The sequence below is a fragment of the Bombus pascuorum genome, chromosome 13, assembly GCF_905332965.1.
Source record: "Bombus pascuorum chromosome 13, iyBomPasc1.1, whole genome shotgun sequence".
In the NCBI taxonomy this organism is placed as follows: domain Eukaryota; kingdom Metazoa; phylum Arthropoda; class Insecta; order Hymenoptera; family Apidae; genus Bombus; species Bombus pascuorum.
Window position 1 is genome coordinate 9,183,644 of NC_083500.1, and position 20,206 is coordinate 9,203,849.

Sequence of the window (20,206 nt, forward strand, 5' to 3'; positions counted from 1 at the left end):
AACTGCAAAAATATATATACGCAAATAATATAGTAGCTAAATATGTTTTATTAAAACGAGTTATACAAAGTTGAAAATAATATAGATATAATAGACTTTGATATTTCTTAAATTACCTTACATCTTTATTTAGTATGTACAAGATTAAGCAGAATTTAGTGATCTATTATGATTAATTCGTCTATACCCCAATCCTCATAACTATTGTCAGGTAAATAACGTCTAATTATAATTGGAATTTTCCTTTGTTTTAGTTCTTTCATTGCAATTTGCAGTGGATCAGTTTCTCCTTCCAACTCAACCATCACAGGAGCACACATAGCTATTTGCAATGCTCTTGTCCCTAATACTCTTGCCCTTTCATATCTAAAAGCATACATTTAAAATATTTTTATTGTTCTTAAGATTAAAAGCTTTTGCTTAACATTACTTACTTTGTCATATATCTTGTTGTAATTCTTTTGGACCTTTGCACTCCACCAGTAGCTTCACCAGCTGCTAATAATTCTATATTTTCTCCATCTTCTTCTTGAGGTTCTAGTTCAATGTTATCATCATCATCTACGTCATCAAAATCATCTGCTACCCTGTAAATGAGGAAAAATTCAACGATCTTGATATACTTAAATTGAAATATACATTGTATAAAAGAAAAGTTATACTAGATCGTTAAAATAATTTATTAGATATCTTTTAGGTTATGTTTTACTTTATGTGTAATAAGGTGATAGAGGAATCTTTTTAACAAGAAACCATTCATCTGAAAGTAGTTGTACTGCTAAAAGCTTTACGACTATAATTATTCTTCAAAATATCAATAAATTCTTGTCATAAATTAATACACACAAGTGAATATGTATAAGTTCAGTAAATATTACGTACTCATCTCCATCAAAATCATCATCTGCCATTTTTCTTAATCAAATAAATGTTACTGTTAATACAAAGCGATGACTCAATTACTTTTTCTACAGTTTGTTAAAATATCTTTCGTTGGAAACAATAATTAACGATGAGTACAAAACACAAGCAAATACTAAACACGAACGAATTGAAAATACCACTACTCTCGTGTAAAAATTCCTAGGATGAGTATCAAAGATAATTAATTTGTTGAAATGAAAAATAAACAGTTAAGTTACAGAAAATAAATAGACAATAGAAATATTATGTGGAAAATTGCAAATTAATATAAATAATATAAATAATAATAGAAAACGTGGCGATACTAGCTGAATAATTACAGCAATTTCTATAGCATCAAATAAATTTATTTAAAAATGACATCATTCAAAAATGATTGCAGTACCCTTAAACTTTATTTATAATATTTCGAGACAAACGAAATTAATATTTTTTCTGTGTTTTACAGGATTGCTTCTGCTACAATACCATGAAACTGAACGAGAATCGGAGGATCTTCAACACATTCAAACTACATCAGTGACATTAATTCTAATTACGTCTAACTGGTTGCAATAAACTACAGTTCATTATATTCCGTGAACCATAAAGATGATTAGGATTTTCTAGTATATTTATAAGAATATAAATCATAGGTTACAAAACCCATGCTATTAATTATTAATTTTTTGAATAATGTACGAAACATATCTATTAATTTTTTACAGGTTTTAAAAAATGATTTTACAAACATTTTATTGTAAAAAGGAGGACAAATTATACATGAATTAAGTTACAATTATGTTATATATTAGTTAATATATTTATATTTTACGCAATACAGACAGTTTATAAGTTTATATATTGCTAAATATAGGATATGATTTTAATTGTATATTTAATTACTATATCATTTTTAAAACATAATAAGTAAGTGAATTTAAATGTCATATAATTTAAGTTTAACTTGGTTCACCTCCAATCCCTTTCCCTTCCCACATTCGCAAGTTAGAATACGGCAAATATGAAAAATTTGAACATTGTTTCATGTCATCACAGAGCATATAGTGTCTCTTTCTCGCACACTATCGTCCTCTTTTTCTATTGTCCTTCATAGCGTCTGTCTTTCTTGCACATTATCACTGTATCTTTCTATTGACATTACGGACAAGGCATGTGCAGCCATCTATTCATGAACGCTCCAAGTTTCAGTTCATTCTTCCCTTAATAGATGGCAGCACATGGTTTGTCCGAAACACGTTTCAGAGCTAGGAGTTCGAATTTTGCTTTCGGACAAGCCATGTGTTGCCATCTATCCATGAACGCTCCAAGTTTCAGTTCATACTTTCCTCAATAGATGGCAGCACATTGTTCGTCCGAAACACGTTTCAGAGCTCGAAGTTCGAATTTTGCTTTCGGACAAGCCATGTGTTGCCATCTATTCCTGAGTGCTCCAAGTTTCAGTTCATTGTTTTCTTAGTAGATGGCAGCACATGGTTTGTCTAAGATACGTTTCAGAGCTGGGAGTTCAATTTTTGCTTTCGGATAAGTCATGTTTATACCATCTATCCGCGAATGCTTGAAGTTTCAGTTCGGTTTTGCCTTACTGGATGGCGGCACATGGCTGGTCCGAAGTCAAAAGTTTAACTGCTTGCTTGGCAGCGCTCATAGAAAGAGAGAGAGAGAAATAGTGCCTGACAAAGATAGACGATACGAGTGGCGATAGTAAGAGAGAGAAATAGTATGTGACGAAGACAGAGATTACGAGCTTCGACTGAAGAATAGAGTGATAGTGTGAGACATACCTTCACGTTACTTCTCATTGAGGGATAGGGTTGGTCAGTCTGAGATTGCTGGATTGGCCATTAAATAATTAAACAGCTGATTAATTTTAATTAAACGTTTAGTGGATCGTTTTAGTTATATACAAACTACATGAATTATGTAAAATTAATGATTTTTCCATTATTATTGTATCTTTATCTAACGCTGCGCACGCGATATACGTCTGTCCTCGTCGGCCACTATTGCTTTCCTTATCAACAGACTAAGGATATTTCGCCAATTATCAAACTTGTCCAGAACTAGAATCATGATGTCTTTTCAGTCCGTTTCGAGGGATGGCAGAAGCTCCTTTATTTTTTGACAAGGAGCACTATATTGTGCGACAAGGATGGCAATAGCGATTAGTTGCATCGTTTCACCGCTACGTGGTGATAGTGGAATGCTTCAAAAAGTAAAAACCAGCGAAGCTACAAATAAAATTCGTGAACTTTTACGATTGCGTATTTTCGATTAGGCCCTAAACTATTTTCCAGTACTAAATCTGTTTGGATTTCGTATGCAATAAATGATTTTCAATTATATAAATTAATAAAGAATACTTCGCGCGCTGTATAATTATAATAACTGTGGAATATTGTTATGTACGTTTTATACATCGAAATATGACTCTGAAAGCGTACGTAGTGAGCTTGTAAATACGTTAAAAGGTTAAAAATATATCACAATAGGCTGTTAACAAATGTAGTTGGATAACACATAAATCACTCATCAAATATTCATAAAAATGACACCTGATAGTAGCTAAAAGATTCGCTTTACGCGTACAAACGTAAAGATACGATATTAATTACAAGGAAGCGAATATGAAATTAATACAAAAATTATAGACTTAATTCGTGTCACTTCGAAACACGTCCTTACTAAATAATTAATAACTAATTATTTAAAACAAAATTTTCCATGAAAACTAGACACGAGTGTTTCTAAGACAGCTTTATCTTTGTAATGCTATTCAGTGCACGAACCAATATCGGAAAACGTGCAATTTATTAATTTTCGTCGCACGATTTAATTTACTATGAAGTATCAGGAGCACATAACCTAACTCAACATACTTTTTTCTCATCGTCTCTCTTTTCCTATCTTTTCTTATCTTTTCCCTCTGGTTTATTACGTCACGGTATCTATTCGTCGACCTGCTAGCTTATTCTACGTTACTGTTACTAAATCTCGATTTTTAGTTGAAAATCATTCCCTCGCCAGGTGGCACTCGTATCTATTTCCTATTCTTATTTGAATTACTGGCGGGAACATGAATATTTTAAAAAATGCTACAGATACAACAGTTTCTGTGAAATTTTGTCTATTAAATAGCGGAATATCTTGAAATGTAACTGTATAACAAAATAAAGGAGTAAATGAATCTGTAAACTTACAAACGTGAAAATAGAGTAGACGGTAAAATATATAAGTAAAACATGCCTAACAGATCGGCAAAATGTTTTGTAATTTGATTGTTAAAAGAAGAAGATAGAATAAATTTGTAGTTATGGATAACAAAGGGAGCATTAACTTAATTAATTAATTAAGAAGAAATTAATTTTTACATAGAAAATTAATTATCTAAGTCGTGTTCGTAAAGAATGTTGAAAATGATGAACTATCTTTCACGCTAAAGTTACTTGAGACATAACATTAGTCGCGACTCTCGTATTCGAATTCTAACGCTGCTGGTCTGATTACGAGCCCGAGAACACGTGACGAATCATCTGCTCGAAGTTTCAAAATACAATTTCATTACGAACACCTATATCTACTTAGATCGATAAAACACGATGCCTGCAAAAATGCCAAGGGCACAGGTGTAATGTTACGCTTTGTTCTATGTCTATGGAAGAAAAGTAAAAAAAAAAAAAAAAAAAAAAAAAAAACAAACGAAAAGGGAAACCAACGACCGCCTTTGTTAACACTTTCTGCGTTTCCAATTCTTTGATAATCTTTTTAATTTGGTATTTCTGTAGGCTCATGGGGAAATTAGCAATATTTTTACTGGATATTACGTACGGGGTAGCCCACAAGTTATATTCCCCATTTAAAAATTCTACAATTTCTTCTTTATTACATGTTTTTCAAATTTTTGTTTCAGATTTTTGAATCTCGTTTTTCTCGAAATTTGTAATGGGAAAATTCGCAACGGAGTATGGAGTAAAAATAATCGAATTTTATCTTCAAATTCGATGCTGCATTATACGAACGTTATATATGATTAAGAGGTCCAGATTGATTTCTTTCAACACGTCGACTGCCATACGAATGTTACACATTTTACCCTGTGAGTCGCGATAAATTGAAATATACTACACCGTACGGTTTAATCTTCGCAGAATCTTCCATTATATTTGCTCACCTTTCTCTACAAATATCATCAAATATTAAATATTAAACACTGTAAAAATTTTAGTAACTTGAGTCACCGATGACTACCAAGACAGTCAATGTACTAAGAGTCGGAGAAAGACGAGTAGAAACGTGGAAGATCTTCTTTCTGAATGGTTCACGTGCGAAACACAGGACGATATTCGCTAAGTTGGCGAGCAACATAGAAACGGATCGTCTTATTTTTCCATTTCCTGTCAAAAGCGGAGCATGCTGACGCGGTGGAAGATCGACACCGGCGAACACTGACCTCCCTCTACTACTTGAGCTGTGTCCTTGGCCTTGAAACGAGAACGTGTTTCGGGAGATGAAATCCAACCGCACAGGTGGAACGATAATTGCTCGGCCGTCATAGCGAACGTAAGGCTTACCTTTACTTTCGCTCCGTTACGGAATCAGAGAACTTCCACACGAAGAGTAGAGTCATCGTGTTAAGTAACGCGAGACGTCTTCTTCTCTCCCAGCAGGCTGTCCAATGGATGCTGAAAAGAAAACGAGCGAATCAGCGAGGAAATTTTGGTCGCAAGATTTGGCAATATTCCAAATATTCAAGATTCAAGGGTAGTTTTTAAATTTTTCTATTATTCTAATTTTCTATTACATATTTGAATGAGAAAATTTTGGGTATCTTTGCGTTGACCGTAGCGAATTTTTAAATAAATTTGTAAGAAGATTTATGTCTAAGAAGAAGAAAGGAATTTTTTAAATATAGCGTTATGCAATTTCCTAAGAAACGGAAGAAAATTAATTCCCAAGTATCGAGCAAGCGTTTCGCTAGGAAAACTTTAATTTACACGAAGAAAATTATCCAATTTATACGTTGAAGTGTCTCGGTTTATTTATTTGCTGACGCAATTAACTCCAATTGAGCTCGTGCGTTTGCGCTAATTTACTTCGTTCTGTTCACTGAAAGCTGGTATGTTGACATTCGTGCATTTTTAAGACTAGATCTTTTCCTTTTGGAATTGCATGTTATTTTTTTCAACTCTAAAAACACGCTTCAGCTCTTATCAAAATTAATAATGCCTGTCGTTAAGATAGAAATATGATTGCACCTACTCGGATTCATCTTATTGTAGTATTATATTAACTCTCAAATATAAAATGCAATATAATCTACATTTAGTAGACAAGGTTATCTACTGTAAATAGTACGAATAATTTTATGATGGTCCATAAATTGTCAATTTCAAATTGTTTTATTCCACTTAAAAAGAACCACGCATCTAGGAATCAAAGGCTAAAGATTCTACTGTTGAATCTAGGCAGATAATAAATTTAGCAAATAAATTTTACAATAGATATCTTCTAGATAAACCTCCAATTTCGAAGGATGTAAATCATCTACGATAAAAAAAATTGTACGAATTATTTCCTATACGAATCACAATATAAGTAGGAAACGTCCTAAGATATATGAATTACTTCCTATATGAATCATAATATAAGTAGGAGATGTCGTAAGATATTGTTTTTGAATATAAATCTTTTATGACAGATGTAAGTAAGAATAGAAATGATACAAGTAATGATCATTTTGATCCGCTTTAATCATCACAGGATCTTAAGTTTGTCTGTCTTTAATCTATGAAAAATCTGCTGACAACGATCAACCTGACCTATGACTTACGACCGATTCAAGGCCTGTTTGATTAAATACACAATAATCTACTGACATCTGGTCATCGCTTCCGCTTCGATGACTTTCGTAAACGTTCTTCCGCATACTATGTATTGTCCATTCCGACTTAGACTTACAAAATTGTTGAGCCATCAGCATAGATAACGGAAAATTCGAGTATTGAATACTTAATTTCATTGATTAATCGATTCAAAGACCAACGTTGCGTTTCATTAATTAGGAACGCAACGTTACATTTTGTAGCTGCTATAGGTTGAATTACTTTTTACGTCATCACACAGGGTTATTTGATTTACTTATAATAATTTTTGAGGATTTGGTAGTATACGTATGTAAATATTTGATCCCTTGCGATAGAAGAAGAATTTTACGCATATGTCGCGCGTATGTGTGTTATATAAAACATTTTGCAGTGTCATTGGTACTGTGACGAGTCAGGATTATCACGATTGTTTTGGTAAAGTTTGAAACAAGTTTGAAAATGAATATAGAAGTTGAGGGGCTTGAGTTACAGCAAAAATATATTTAGTTTATTCTCGCATCATGAACGTCTTAAGCATACAATAGGTGTTAAATATGCAATTTCATATTTTTACATAACTAAAATTACCTACGAATTTACGTAGATTTCTACGTTTCGATATCACGATATTTAATTATTACGATCGTTGTAATATTTAATATTGCAAAAATATTCGACGAAAAATATTTCTACATATTCGTATTTTCCAATGAAACGTTTCTGGCAGGTCCTGTATTTTACTTCACTGTGTCAACTATCTGTAGTCCTGTGAAACTGTTACTAAAAGGGATGAAGTTAAACGCTAAAACCAATCAAACACGACAAAATGGAAAATTTCGGATTTTCTCTTTTTTTGTTTACAATTACTGAACACATACAAATATTTGTGGCAAAATTAATATTGATTTTCATTTAAATAGAGATATAATTGTAACTGCACCTAATACGGAACACACCTGATTCGAAAAGCTTCCTGGAAAGACGAACATACTTCCTTTCAATGAAACAATGTAATTAATACATATTCGCTATTTGACTTGTCTCTCCAGTACTTTGATACGCTTTTAAGTACAGGAGTCAGTCGCATTCAACGATAGATTTTCAAGCAAAACTTAAACGTGACTATTTTGCTTTTAAAACTACTTTACGCTATTGCCGATTGATTTTATTGGTTATTTGTCGTTCCATATTTCCATATTTCCATGTTACATGCTTCTATACGTTTCTATATATTTATATTATATATTTTTTTATATTTGCATATTAAACCTATGAGAGATTCTAGATTCTATAATAGGTCTGTTTACGTTACTTAATGCCATTTGAATTATACTGATTTCTATACAGAAAATTTATGTACACGTATTATAGCAGTAGTTCCAGTGTTGATATATTTGAATCCAATTAAATAGCATTTATATAAATTCCCCAATAAATATAATTATGTACAAATACTTTTTGTAGCCACGATGTGACTTTGATGTCGTGATTTCGTAACCACTGTACGTTACCATACGACTTCTGAGTGACTCGTAATATTCACACAAAGAATTCATAACAAAGGAAAGAAAAAGAAAAGAAAGAAATAGTGCACCGGGCCCCTATAGGCATTTACAGTTCGACGAAGCTCCGATACGTCGATGGAACGACGTTATGTGCCGATAGCTGATTCACGCGACGCGCTACGTTTGCTCGGACCATTTTACGCAATGGGTTCCTTTATCTGTCGGAATTCGCCGGCAGTATATATGTTTCAACGTGATCGCGTGCCGACAGACGTGGAATATCGCCACTGAGTCGCGGATGTGAATGGTCCACGACGATCGGGAACGAAGAAACTCGCGTCTGTCCGCTGCCAGCAGATGAAACCGGACTTGCATTCAGTGAATAACGAGTCTCCGCGTGGCTGTCCTCTCGGCTGCAACTGTACCAGGTCATCGTCTGCGTTTTAACGTCTGCCTGGAACCATTCGAACAAAGAATCTTCAATTTTGGTACACTGGCACACTTTTAAAATATTCGAGAAATATATAAAAGAAAAAAAGATTCGCTTGGAAGGAAACATTTTGTTGGATGTTTTGTGAGATAAAACGGAAGAAAGATGCATATATATATATATATGAGAATTGATTGAAGGAGAAGGGAAATTGTAGTGAAACCTGTGGTCGGGAAATCTGGGAAACTGTGACGCGAATGATTGGTGGACATAGAAGTATAGTGAAAGGAATTGATTCACGAGTTAGTTTCAGGTTGTTTCTTTGTGGAGACGCTTCGGCGATGAGTTTTGTCGAAGAAAGTGAGTCTGTGTGGTTACAGTAGAGATGTGTATGTAGACTGATTTATAATTTGGTATCTTTAGTAGATTATTCCGCGTACATTTAACCCAGATATGCTTAAGTTTCGTAATTTTCCTCGTGATATCGACTTAAGTCGACAAACTGTTGCCGGAAAAATAATAAAATACAATAAAATTATTTTTCGATAATTATCTTAGAACGACGATAAGTATATTTTTTGGTTAAAGACGTGTGTACTGACGAATTAGTATCATAAAAAAAAAAAAAAACAGTTTCCTGTACGAGGATACTTCAATATTTAATTTTGAGTAATTTGCGTATGTAAATATATATATTTATATTTATATTTATATTCAATTACTGCCATCGATCATTGACTCGTAGCTTTGTCATTGTTGACAACTCTTCTTATTAAAACAACATTATTTTTTGTTCGAAATATACTCTGACAACAGTAGCTGTTATCGTTCAGATGACAACAGTAGCTGTTATGACTAAGTAAGGCCAATTCTGAATAATTTTATATAATATCCACTTTGTTAACAGAAATTAATGGATGGAAAATCTATCGTAATCTACAATTTGAAGATTTGTGATATTCTCGTTTTACAAATTACTTCAGTAAATACATTTAATTCCTCAACGCACAGATTTGCCTGAATTCACTAATGAGGATCATTCTATCACTTTCATGCATGCATTTTGATGTATAGGTATTTCAATTTATAACATGTAGCTTAAAGCCATAAAGATTAATGGCTAAAAATATCAGCTAGACTAATTGCAAGAACAATCCATGTCACGGGCAAGTGCGATAAGGAGAGATACTCATATGGCTGGTCCGAAAAATTGCATAAATCAAAAATATAATGCTTCAAAACCATCCACATAAATTTGTGAAGTCGAATTCGAAAAAAATAACCAAGTTGAAACTCGTTTAGCAAGGTGCGTCAGAGCCTGGCGATAAGCGAGTGTAAAAGCCAATAATATACGCGCGATGTATATGAAATGCAATATTGAGATGACAAGACAGCGTGATAATCAATAATCTAATCTGATAATCTGCACATATAGGATCGTTGTTTATCTGACTGCAATAGTTTACATAAGTCGGTTTATTTACCTATAATTACATTTACTTGTAAGTATATGTTTTCGAACTTTACTGAAACTTTAAACGCGTTTTTGCATAATAACTTAGAAAATAATTGGCTGATCAATTTAAAACGATTATATTTTATTTATTTATTCGATCTTTATTTTATTTCTTATTTAAATATTCCTTTAATCGATATAAACTCAATTTATCTATCGAGAAAAGCTCATTTTCCTTCGAAATTGTACAGCTTATGTAATTTTTCACTTCTTGTTTGAAATAAATATAATCTCGGCGCAAGTTATCCAACTCTAAGAAACTTTGTAATTTTTAGATTCTGATGAGTGTATCAAGTGCTACACTACATGCGAACAATGATTATATCGTTGTAAAGCATGACAGTGATTGCATACGATCCGATATAACAGTGAAGAAAGATAAATAAAGCAACTTTTATTTTTTAGCTCACGAATCTCTCTTTTTACTCGTAAAATAATAATCTTTTGTTTGTTAATAATTTTCTAAGGGAATATAAAAGAATCATTCGATTTTACTGCTGTCACACGAAAATCTTCCGTTAACTGGTTAAAATACTCGCGTATCAATATATTCAAGATTACACGATTTGCAATAAGACATTATTATTATACATTTGTTTAAACCCTGCTGTGTTCTTTCGATCATTATCGATCCAATCGATTTCTTCTAACAAGAAATTTTGTTACTTTAACATTTGTTTTCCAAGTTTCTCATTCTCTAGTAAGAAATATTTCAAGCTCGAGTAAGATATGGAAAAGTTGTTTCAATATGCATGACACTTCATTTCAACTTTATGTTAAATATTTTTTATAAATATTGAGCCTTCTTATTCGTTGGGATAAATCCAAAATCTAAATGTAAAAATTCGAGGTTTGCAGCAGGTTAAATATACGTGAAGTAATAATTTACTCATGAATACATGAATATATGAATACTTTTAATATATGTGCATGTATATCTAGATAAGTAGAGAGCAGTCTAATAGTCGGAATATTGATTAAAAAAGTAAGGAAATATTGCGACATAGTCATTTTTTGTTTATATCAAACGTGAGGGGGGGAAGGTCGGGAATTTTTGTGTATAATTTGGTTATATAGTTTAATAAAGTATTCCTTTGACATGAAGGGGAGATGAATCTATGGCAACTGCTGGAGGAGGTCGAGAACAAGAATCTTTTTAATCGCTGGAGAGTTAACTATTTCCTGTGGAAAAAGGTCTTGCTGGTTTACTTGGGGGATTTCTGGCTTATGACATTATTCTCAGGAATGTGGGACCCGTATTTGTGGGAAGAGCTCAGTGATTCGGATGAAGACAGTCTATTGAATTCTTTGTAAATTTAAAGAAAGAAAAACCTTTTAGAAGAATTTTGGTTTAAGGTAAATTAAATTTGAGATTAATTGCTGACTTAATTTTCAAAATTTTTGTGCAATATTTCTTGATAATTAAATTATTCGCGCTGATGTTAAACCATTTAGTATCGAAGAAATCTGCTTCTACATAATTTACAGTTTATTACATTATTTGACATTTGCAAAAATTTGATCTTAAATTAGTTAAATGATAAATTATTTGCTATTGAAAACATCGAATATTAAAATATTTGCAATAAAGCCAAATCATTCGAATTCAATCGAGAGTTTTGTGATTATTTTACAGAATACCGTATCATTTTATCAGCTCCGAACAATCTGAAAAAATACATCGCGATGGCTAATTAGTCAACTAGCAACTGAGTTCATATTTCATATGAATTTTTTATGTTTATCTCACAGGTATGATCGAATCATGATATTTTATGATATATAAATCATGTGTTAATGCTTTAATCGTTCAACGCGAGGACATTCTCCTTAACAAAGGATAAAATTAACGGAGAACTTGTATGTAGACCTAAAATAATTAATTAGATGAAAAAATACAAACTAAGTTAAGAGAGCACGAGCGAAGTGACGTTTAAAAGGATACTTACTACGACATATTTGAAAATGAGTATAGTAAACGAAATGAACGATTCGAATGGGCACGTGGAGACACATTTGGTGACCAAGGTAATCTTGTTATCTGAAAAATATTTTCATCGTGACTTTTTACCACCTTATCGAACCTCTTTCTCCATTAAGATAACTTCTTACATGATATCTTTAATTATTTTGCACTACAGCAGTACTTTATGTAATTAGAATTATTATCAAAATAATTATCAATGGAAATTATACATATTTTTAGCATAAATTAAACTGTACATAACATGAAAAATAAGTCCAAGACAATACCAAGGAACTATTGTTTAATCAATAACTGGTCAATAATTATCAAGGGTAATTATCAACGGATCAGGACCAACAACTCCATACATACTATTGACACCATCATATTTCACTTTCGCTTTTAGATATTTGACATTAAAATTTATTGTATGTTCATACACGGTCTGTTATCTCCTTCTGGTATTTTTAAATCCGATCAGTGAATCTCAGAAGACAGATAACATAGAGTAATTTCAAAGTGATCATTATTTTTTTTAACTTCTGCCAGTAAGTGCACGTCATTACGTTATCACAGCTTTTTAGTAGTTGCTTAGTACCTGCAAGTGTTCAAAAAAAAACGTTGGAGGTCACAAACAGTCAGGAGTATTAAGTCATCGTAATTTTAAGTCAGCACATTAAGTTAATACATAAATCCTTATCTGTCATCGTAGAAAAGTAGATAACACATGAAAATTTTCAGTTTACTTGGTACCATGTAACATGATTATCGAAGGATGTAAACTGAATGATTTTTTCTTTTTAGTTCGTGTCAGATGCCGAAGAGGAAAAAAGATGGGAGAAGAAAGGTGTCATGTATCAGGTAGAATATCTTCTTTTACATTTAGTTTCAAATAAATAATGCGATGGAATAAAATTGATGGTATCTATGCTGATAGAACGTTGGTTTGATTTTATAAAAACGAGCCACGTTTCTTGAATTACTATTATAAACGTTGCTATTGCATTTGCATGTGATAAATAACCATGAAAGCAATTACATTTAAAGATAGAATATACAAATTAGTTTGCCTGATATCATCTAATATTACGGAATAGAAGAATTATAATATAGATTAAGAATCGATGAAGAGTAAAATAAGAAGTTAAAGCAAAAAAAATTGGCCAATTAGAATTTATCATTGAACAAAAAATCGATACGACGAATTATAAATTTCCATTAGCCGTTGAGATAAATTACAAATGTTCAATGTCCAAAACAAAACCTTTTATCGAGAAATCGTTTTGCTCGGTATTTTATTTCTATCAGAGTTAAGAGGTCTTTGACATACATCGCGCGCATGTGCAGAAAAATAATGGTAACAATAATGATAACGAGACTGATGTATCCTTTCGTTGTTCGTCCTATGAAGTTGACGCAAATGATATCGAACGAGGTCATTTCAAGGGAAAGGTTCTTATCTCTCGAGTATTTTAGTATCACGCTATTATTATAGAGAACGATAGGATATTACATTCATTTTTCTATTTCCCAATGATTAATTTTTAATTTTGATTCTTGATCATTCTTCTTTTACAATCTTGATTCTTAATTTTTCTTAAAGTACTTCACAATGTTTAACGAGTTTACAAAAATCGAATTTATCACACGAATGGATTAATGCTCGAATGTAGTTAAACATTTCTGTAATCGCATCGAGTTCCCAAAGTACTTCATGAAGCTTAAGAGCTTAGAGCTGGATTCAGAAAAATCGAACTTATCAGGTGAACTAATCGGACGCAGTTAAAACTTTATGCAATCGAATTGATACGTTATATTTTATATATATTATACATATATTCTGTTACAATTTTCTGACACAACTGAATATTGACGTCGATTCATGAGTAAAGTTGCAAAATTACTTTTAAATGAGATAAGTGTGACTTGTAGATTAACACATTCTCGACCGCAAGCCCCGAAGCTATTAGTAAATAGGATTAACATTAAATAATGAAACGATGATTACTTTGTAATTAATTGAATTCGCGAATGTAATTTCAAATCCGTAATCTACGTTAAATGTTGATGTTTTGCTAAAAATAAAACATATTTTAAGAATTTGTCACTTTGTATCATTGCTTTTTAAAAGGATTACAAAGTGCAATTTGTAATTATTTACAAGAAAATTTGCCAAGTTTTATCTATTCCAGAACTTTCATAAAACGGCTATCATCAATATATTATGCTTTGGACTGGACATGGATTGCATTATTATTATAAACATTGAAAATATATTGAAAACGTGTAACGCGTCTTAAACGAAATGTAGAAATTTCCATGATTAGTCTGCAATATGTTAAAATTATAATTCTTATCTACAAATTTTAAGCTGAACTAAAATTCAAGTTAATTTCTGAATAATCATTTCATTTTAAGAAATCATTCGCGAATTGCAACAATAGCTAACGGAGTTGTTCCTTACAGTTATCTGGGAAAATGAATAACAATTAAATTTAATTATGGAAAATAAATTATGAATAAAATTAAGTTATTGAGTTGAATCGATCAATGTTAGATTAATATTTATCCATTTTAATTCTTGTCGCGCCGCGTGCCATACATCATTGATGATGAACAGTTAAGCGTATCATTGGCTTAATAATCATCGTCCTATTCAATTGGTCTTGCAACTTCTGAACAACAATACTTATTTACTCAATTGGTACTTAAATTCGTATTATTATCATTTGCATTCTAAAGGTTATCAAACTTCTTTAAACATTTGCATTTTTTCTAATTGGAACAGAAACGTGGTTTAAGAAATTTTAAAAATTATATTGTGAATACAAAATTTTATCGATTATGAAATATTATTGATTCTTCATATTTTACTTGCTAAGATCGGTTTTGTAGGATTTTCTAGGATTGAGTTATTAACCTAGATGAGAAACACGGAGATAAACAGAAGATCTTACGTAAAAAATATTGAGCTATATGCGTTAGTCTGTTATTTACGTAACAACTCATATGAGAGGCTTAATTTCTGCTATTATAAATGCTTACAACCTCTCGTTTAATCTTCCACAGGCTTCTAGAGATTAGAACTAAATTAGAGAGAAGAGTAGAAGTCATTAAGAAAAATTAAGTTATTAACTAGAATTAAGTAGAAGTGTTCCAAAATGTTGCATTAATGCAAGCGAAGTATTGTTAATAATGCATATTTTAAATCAATCAGAGTTCCTCAGGGAGAATTCTTCTGCAAATTGAATTTCCTTCATTTTTTTTTTTTTTTAAATTCAAAAATATATGTGTAAAAATCTAATATTTTGCATGAATTATATAATTTACAACTTAATACATTGCAAAACCCAAACTCTTAAAATTAATAGGTATTCCCACTTTTTGTATTGTTCATCATCTTGTTTCATTCTGCAACTCCTTAAATTACCGAAGTTTTTTCGATTAACGCTTTTTACAATTATTTCATAGCTTTCTCATGGCATAGATAACGTTCATTTTCTTGGAAATCTACGACGAGAAGTTATTCGTATCTTCTATGGAAGAATAATTAATGTCGGTAATTAGAAAATTAGGGAAAGGTAATGGAAAGGATGAGTCACGCGAGATACCGTGATTTGTTAACCACTCGAGTTCTATAAATTTCTCGACTATCGCACAACTGGAAAATAAGTAAATGCAATGAGACAAGTACGCTAAAATAATAGTCATAGACGGAGGCACGGTGGCGTATTAGAAAGGTTTGCGTAACTCGAAATACCGTGATATTATCGAACGCTTAACGCAGCTTTACGTAAACCTTTTGATGACATTTCAAGGCTTAATTTAATTATTCCTCCTTGCTCTTCTTCTCTGTAAACCTTCATTCCAAACCGGTTTCGATATTGGTCACATAAGAGCGGCTTCTCAGCGATAGTAGGGTTGTTTCAGAAAAAATGCCTCCTGATTTACTAGCATTTACAATAAATTTTATTCTTTTGACCATTCGTTATATTCGTTTTTTAATCGAGGATCGACTTTAGAAAAGATACGTTGAAACGATGTATTTTTTCGATTCTTTAATCTTTATTTTGATTATTTCTTATAGACTCGTTTATGCGGAACAAGTTGGAAATTTTCCGTTTAAGATAATAGTAAATTGCATATTCATAAGTGTAAACTTGTTGAATATTTATTGTTTGCTGAGTGAACATTTTATTTTCTTGATTGAGAAGTTAGCGTTATCTTGTAGTTAGATTTAATGCATTACGCTGATATTTACAGATACAATCTCAATTCATATTATTGGAAGTTTCTTATTAATTGAAAAATTGATCGAGGATGGTATCACATATCTTATCTGTCATTAATTTCATTAAATTTCGTCCATCAGAATATGCTGCTTGGCTAATCATCAATTTTTATTTATCTGATAATCTAACATAATAATTAACTTTAAATTCTTAGATATTTCTCAATAAGAACGAGTTAATTTTATGATCACAGTAATCTTTTAAACGTGTACGTCTGTAATCGATTATACATTTTAGTGTCTATTCATTTGCATGCAGTCATTAGCAATTATAATAGTTATAATTACGGATTTAGGAACGAAAATAGAAGTTTATCATGAAAAGACACAGATCTTTATATAACGTAGAAATCTTATAATTAATGTATCGTGTATCTTTCAGAAGAATTAATAGGATTGTAATCTCTTCAAAGATTATAATGACAATAAATAATAAAGAATCTACTCGAAGTAATTTACAACACTCTACATAGTATATTCTGATGCAAACTGAATTTTGTAATTATTTAGCAAACAAATTGTTCTTTAATTTATACTCTATCGAATTAATCGATAAATTAAAATTTTGCGATATAAAATATCTAAAATATTCGTTTGCAGATAATTATGTCGCTGTGCGCGAACTCCTCGGTTTTGGGTCCTTCCATGGCTTTTGGCTATAGCGGAGTTGCATTGACACCTTTGATGTCACCTACCAGTGACGTGAAAATCGACAAAGTGCAAGCCAATTGGATTGGTCAGTACTATCTCGATAATTTCGATGAATTTCATTCCATTAATTAATTTAACACTACCGTGTTATATTCAACAAAGTGAATGAAACAAAATTTTTAACGCAATTAGGAAATTATTTACTCGTATAGTACAACCATCACGGTTTACTCATATTATAATAATCATTCTGATTCTATGTCGAATTATATACGTACGTTCGATATTTTATTTCATTTGATTTTTCTCGAATTAATTAAATATTCTTTTGAATATTTTCTTATGGTAATATATGGATAAATTTATCCAAATTATGAACAAGTTTCGAAAATATTGTTTATCGAATAAGAATTAGATGGAATAAAATAACGAACGTTAGTCAAACTGCAAAGTATCAATTCATTGGGGACCAGCGAGCGGTTTTTCGCAATATTATGAATGCTTTAATTCTTTCAAATTTCATAAAATTGTAGAATTTAGGTGGAAGACATACACCAAAAAGAAAAAAAAAAATATATATATATATATATATATATATATATATATATATATATATATATATATACTCATATACATATATTGAACGAATGTTTGAAATTCGTAGCCATAGTGTTAAAATACAGAATTCGATGATGTATTGTAAATTGCTTGAAATATCGCAGCGTTGGTCCTTAATGGATTGAATTATTTTCAAAGTAAAAACTAAGCTAACCTGCGCGATCTTCTTCACCGAAATTAATAATCCAATTGCATAATCCATAGCGACAGCAACAGCACTGGGTATTCCATTTGGTTGCATCGTTTCTGGTTACACTATGAGACGCGGAAGAAAGTTGAGCTTGTTGATAACGTCTATCGTGTCCATCGTTGGCTGGCTCGTCATTTATTTAGCTGGAACATACGAACAAATTCTTGTAGGCAGAATCATTTCCGGAATTGCGACAGGTATGGCCTCGGTACCAGCCACAGTTTATAGCGCGGAGGTTTCTTCTCCAAAATGGCGATCAATTATGATCACATGGACCAGCGTATCCATCGCCATCGGTGTTCTTATCGTTTATATTTTCGGCTATATTTTCAAGGTAAAGAAAGTTACGTATGTAATTCTTTTTCTTTAAAAAGTTTTGTGATATACGCACCTGCTCAAAAACCTTAGAACAGTCATTGCGTTATATTTATAACTTCAAAATTGGAAAGAATCGAGTAAAAAGATATTAAGAACTATGTAGAATTAATATGGTTAAGAAATTAATCAGGAATTTAAAATTCATACTTTATACAGAATACTAAATTCTTATGAAAAATAGAAATTTTTGTAAAAAATAATCCGTAGTCTAGTAATCAGGAATCACGGTTCGACTCACGATCTTTCTCTCCCAAAGGACGACTGGCGAATGGTGGCTCTGATGTGCGCCCTGTTTCCTCTGGTCTCGGTCGTGCTGACCTTGGCCGTCGTCCTAGAAACCCCGATCTGGTTACGAGACAGAGGTCGTCTAGACGAGGCGTTACAGGTGTTGAAAAAATTCCGCGGCATCCCGAAAGACATGCCTCCCCCGCCACAGCTCTACGAAGAATTGAAACCACGTCCTCAGCGAAAGAAACAAAATTTCATGAAACATATGCTCAAGAGGAACGCCATCGTACCTTTTGCAATCCTGCTCGGTTATTTCTTTTTCCAGCAATTCTCCGGACTTTTTATCATCGTCTACTACGCAGTGGACATTATACAAAGCGCTGGAGTCACTATAGATCCCAATTTGGGGGCAGTTCTGATAGGATTAACAAGATTAGTAGGTACTTTACTAGTGTCGTGCATGTCAGGAAAATTAGGAAGGAGAAAACCTTCTATCGTTTCTGGATCTGCAATGACAATTTTCATGGGAGTATTGTCTGTGTACTTATTAATGAAGGATAAAGGATATTCTATAAACGATGGTGGCCTGATACCTGTGATATGTATACTTATGTACATTTTTGGAAGCACTCTTGGCTTCTTGGTGATCCCATTCGCCATGGTGGGCGAAGTGTATCCACCGAAGGTTAAAGAAGCGTTATCAGGACTGACTACGTGTATCAATTACATTTTCAGCTCCATCACGGTGAAAACTTACCCGGACATGGAGGCTGCTATGGGCAGACATGGAGTTTTCATATTTTTCACGGTGCTGTCGTTTTTGGGAACGTTATTTGTTACGTTTTTCTTACCTGAGACTAAGGGAAAGACTTTGAGGGAGATCGAAGATATGTTTTCAAGTAAGAAGGAAGTGGTTGACTCGCCGGAGGAAGAGAAGATGGTGAATGGTAGATATAATATATGTTTCTGGAGGAGTGCATAGTTACCTGAAGGTTATACGAATTATTTAATAAAGAAAAGAAATGATGGACTTTTTGAAGGCGGAAAAAAATGATATCGAGGAATCCTATCTATAAATCTGAATATCAATGCAACGGTGAAAATACTCTTAACTTTGTCAAAATCGTAACAATTTTTGTCATGTTTGCGAAAAGTTTGAGTGTAAATATTGGGAATGTTAGAAAAGGTTGATCGAGATTTTTATTCGTTAAAAATATCAGCCCTTGCAAATCTAGCTTCCTTATTGAGTTGATAACTGTTAATTAATCTATCAAACCACGTTGCAACTGCCTGTCATCCTGCCATCTATGTTTATTTTTGGTTAAAGTAATTTAAGAATATACTTATTTTTGTACCTTTAATAAATGTTAAATATTATATGTATTATATTAAATAATAAATGTTAAATATTATATAACTGCCTTAGAATGTAAAACCATCGATTTACAAATGAATTACACTTAAGAGAAGTGCTAATATTTTTAACGGTATATAACAGTGTTTACTGCAAGCGTGATTATGATTTATTTCGTATCGAATCCTTTCGTTCTTTATTTAATGGTGCTGCAAAGTGTTTTGAACTAAGAGTTATCATTCTGATATCTGCACGTTCGTATCCAAATGGATCTAGGGCGGAATTGTGACA

The 20,206-nt window shown here is 32.1% G+C and overlaps 2 protein-coding genes across 4 annotated transcripts; one reads left to right on the forward strand and one right to left on the reverse strand.

Moving 5' to 3' along the window:
- Positions 1 to 30: 30 nt before the first annotated feature.
- On the reverse strand, positions 31 to 1,060 carry LOC132913572 (DNA-directed RNA polymerases I, II, and III subunit RPABC2). Its single transcript, XM_060972003.1, has 3 exons — positions 883 to 1,060; positions 435 to 587; positions 31 to 366 (listed from the first exon to the last, which is right to left on the reverse strand). Exons 1-3 carry the CDS (start codon positions 909 to 911, stop codon positions 156 to 158), a joined length of 393 nt encoding a protein of 130 aa, XP_060827986.1. The 5' UTR covers positions 912 to 1,060; the 3' UTR covers positions 31 to 155.
- A 7,469-nt stretch (positions 1,061 to 8,529) lies between these two features.
- Positions 8,530 to 19,978, forward strand: LOC132913826 (facilitated trehalose transporter Tret1-2 homolog). Of its 3 annotated transcripts, XM_060972434.1 has the most exons (8): positions 8,532 to 8,781; positions 11,345 to 11,595; positions 11,992 to 12,267; positions 12,446 to 12,537; positions 13,010 to 13,066; positions 17,097 to 17,232; positions 17,970 to 18,289; positions 18,590 to 19,978. In XM_060972434.1, exons 5-8 carry the CDS (start codon positions 13,058 to 13,060, stop codon positions 19,541 to 19,543), a joined length of 1,419 nt encoding a protein of 472 aa, XP_060828417.1. In that variant the 5' UTR covers positions 8,532 to 8,781; positions 11,345 to 11,595; positions 11,992 to 12,267; positions 12,446 to 12,537; positions 13,010 to 13,057; the 3' UTR covers positions 19,544 to 19,978. The 3 variants fall into 3 exon arrangements, with proteins under 3 accessions (XP_060828416.1, XP_060828415.1, XP_060828417.1); XM_060972433.1 differs by lacking the exon at positions 12,446 to 12,537 and having other exon boundaries at positions 8,530 to 8,781; positions 11,317 to 11,595; XM_060972432.1 differs by lacking the exon at positions 12,446 to 12,537 and having other exon boundaries at positions 8,530 to 8,781.
- The last annotated feature ends 228 nt before the right edge of the window (positions 19,979 to 20,206 follow it).

What these genes read in the sequence shown, in the direction of transcription:
- LOC132913572 (XM_060972003.1), bottom strand. Translation starts at nt 911, where the DNA reads ATGGCAGATGATGATTTTGATGGAGATGA. An exon ending in GATGATTTTGATGGAGATGA is followed by an intron (nt 588 to 882) that starts GTACGTAATATT and finishes CCTCATTTACAG; the next exon opens with GGTAGCAGATGATTTTGATG. An exon ending in ACAACAAGATATATGACAAA is followed by an intron (nt 367 to 434) that starts GTAAGTAATGTT and finishes GTATGCTTTTAG; the next exon opens with ATATGAAAGGGCAAGAGTAT.
- LOC132913826 (XM_060972433.1), top strand. Translation starts at nt 12,205, where the DNA reads ATGAGTATAGTAAACGAAATGAACGATTCGAATGGGCACGTGGAGACA. An exon ending in AGACACATTTGGTGACCAAG is followed by an intron (nt 12,268 to 13,009) that starts GTAATCTTGTTA and finishes TTTTCTTTTTAG; the next exon opens with TTCGTGTCAGATGCCGAAGA. An exon ending in TTTTCGGCTATATTTTCAAG is followed by an intron (nt 18,290 to 18,589) that starts GTAAAGAAAGTT and finishes TCTCTCCCAAAG; the next exon opens with GACGACTGGCGAATGGTGGC.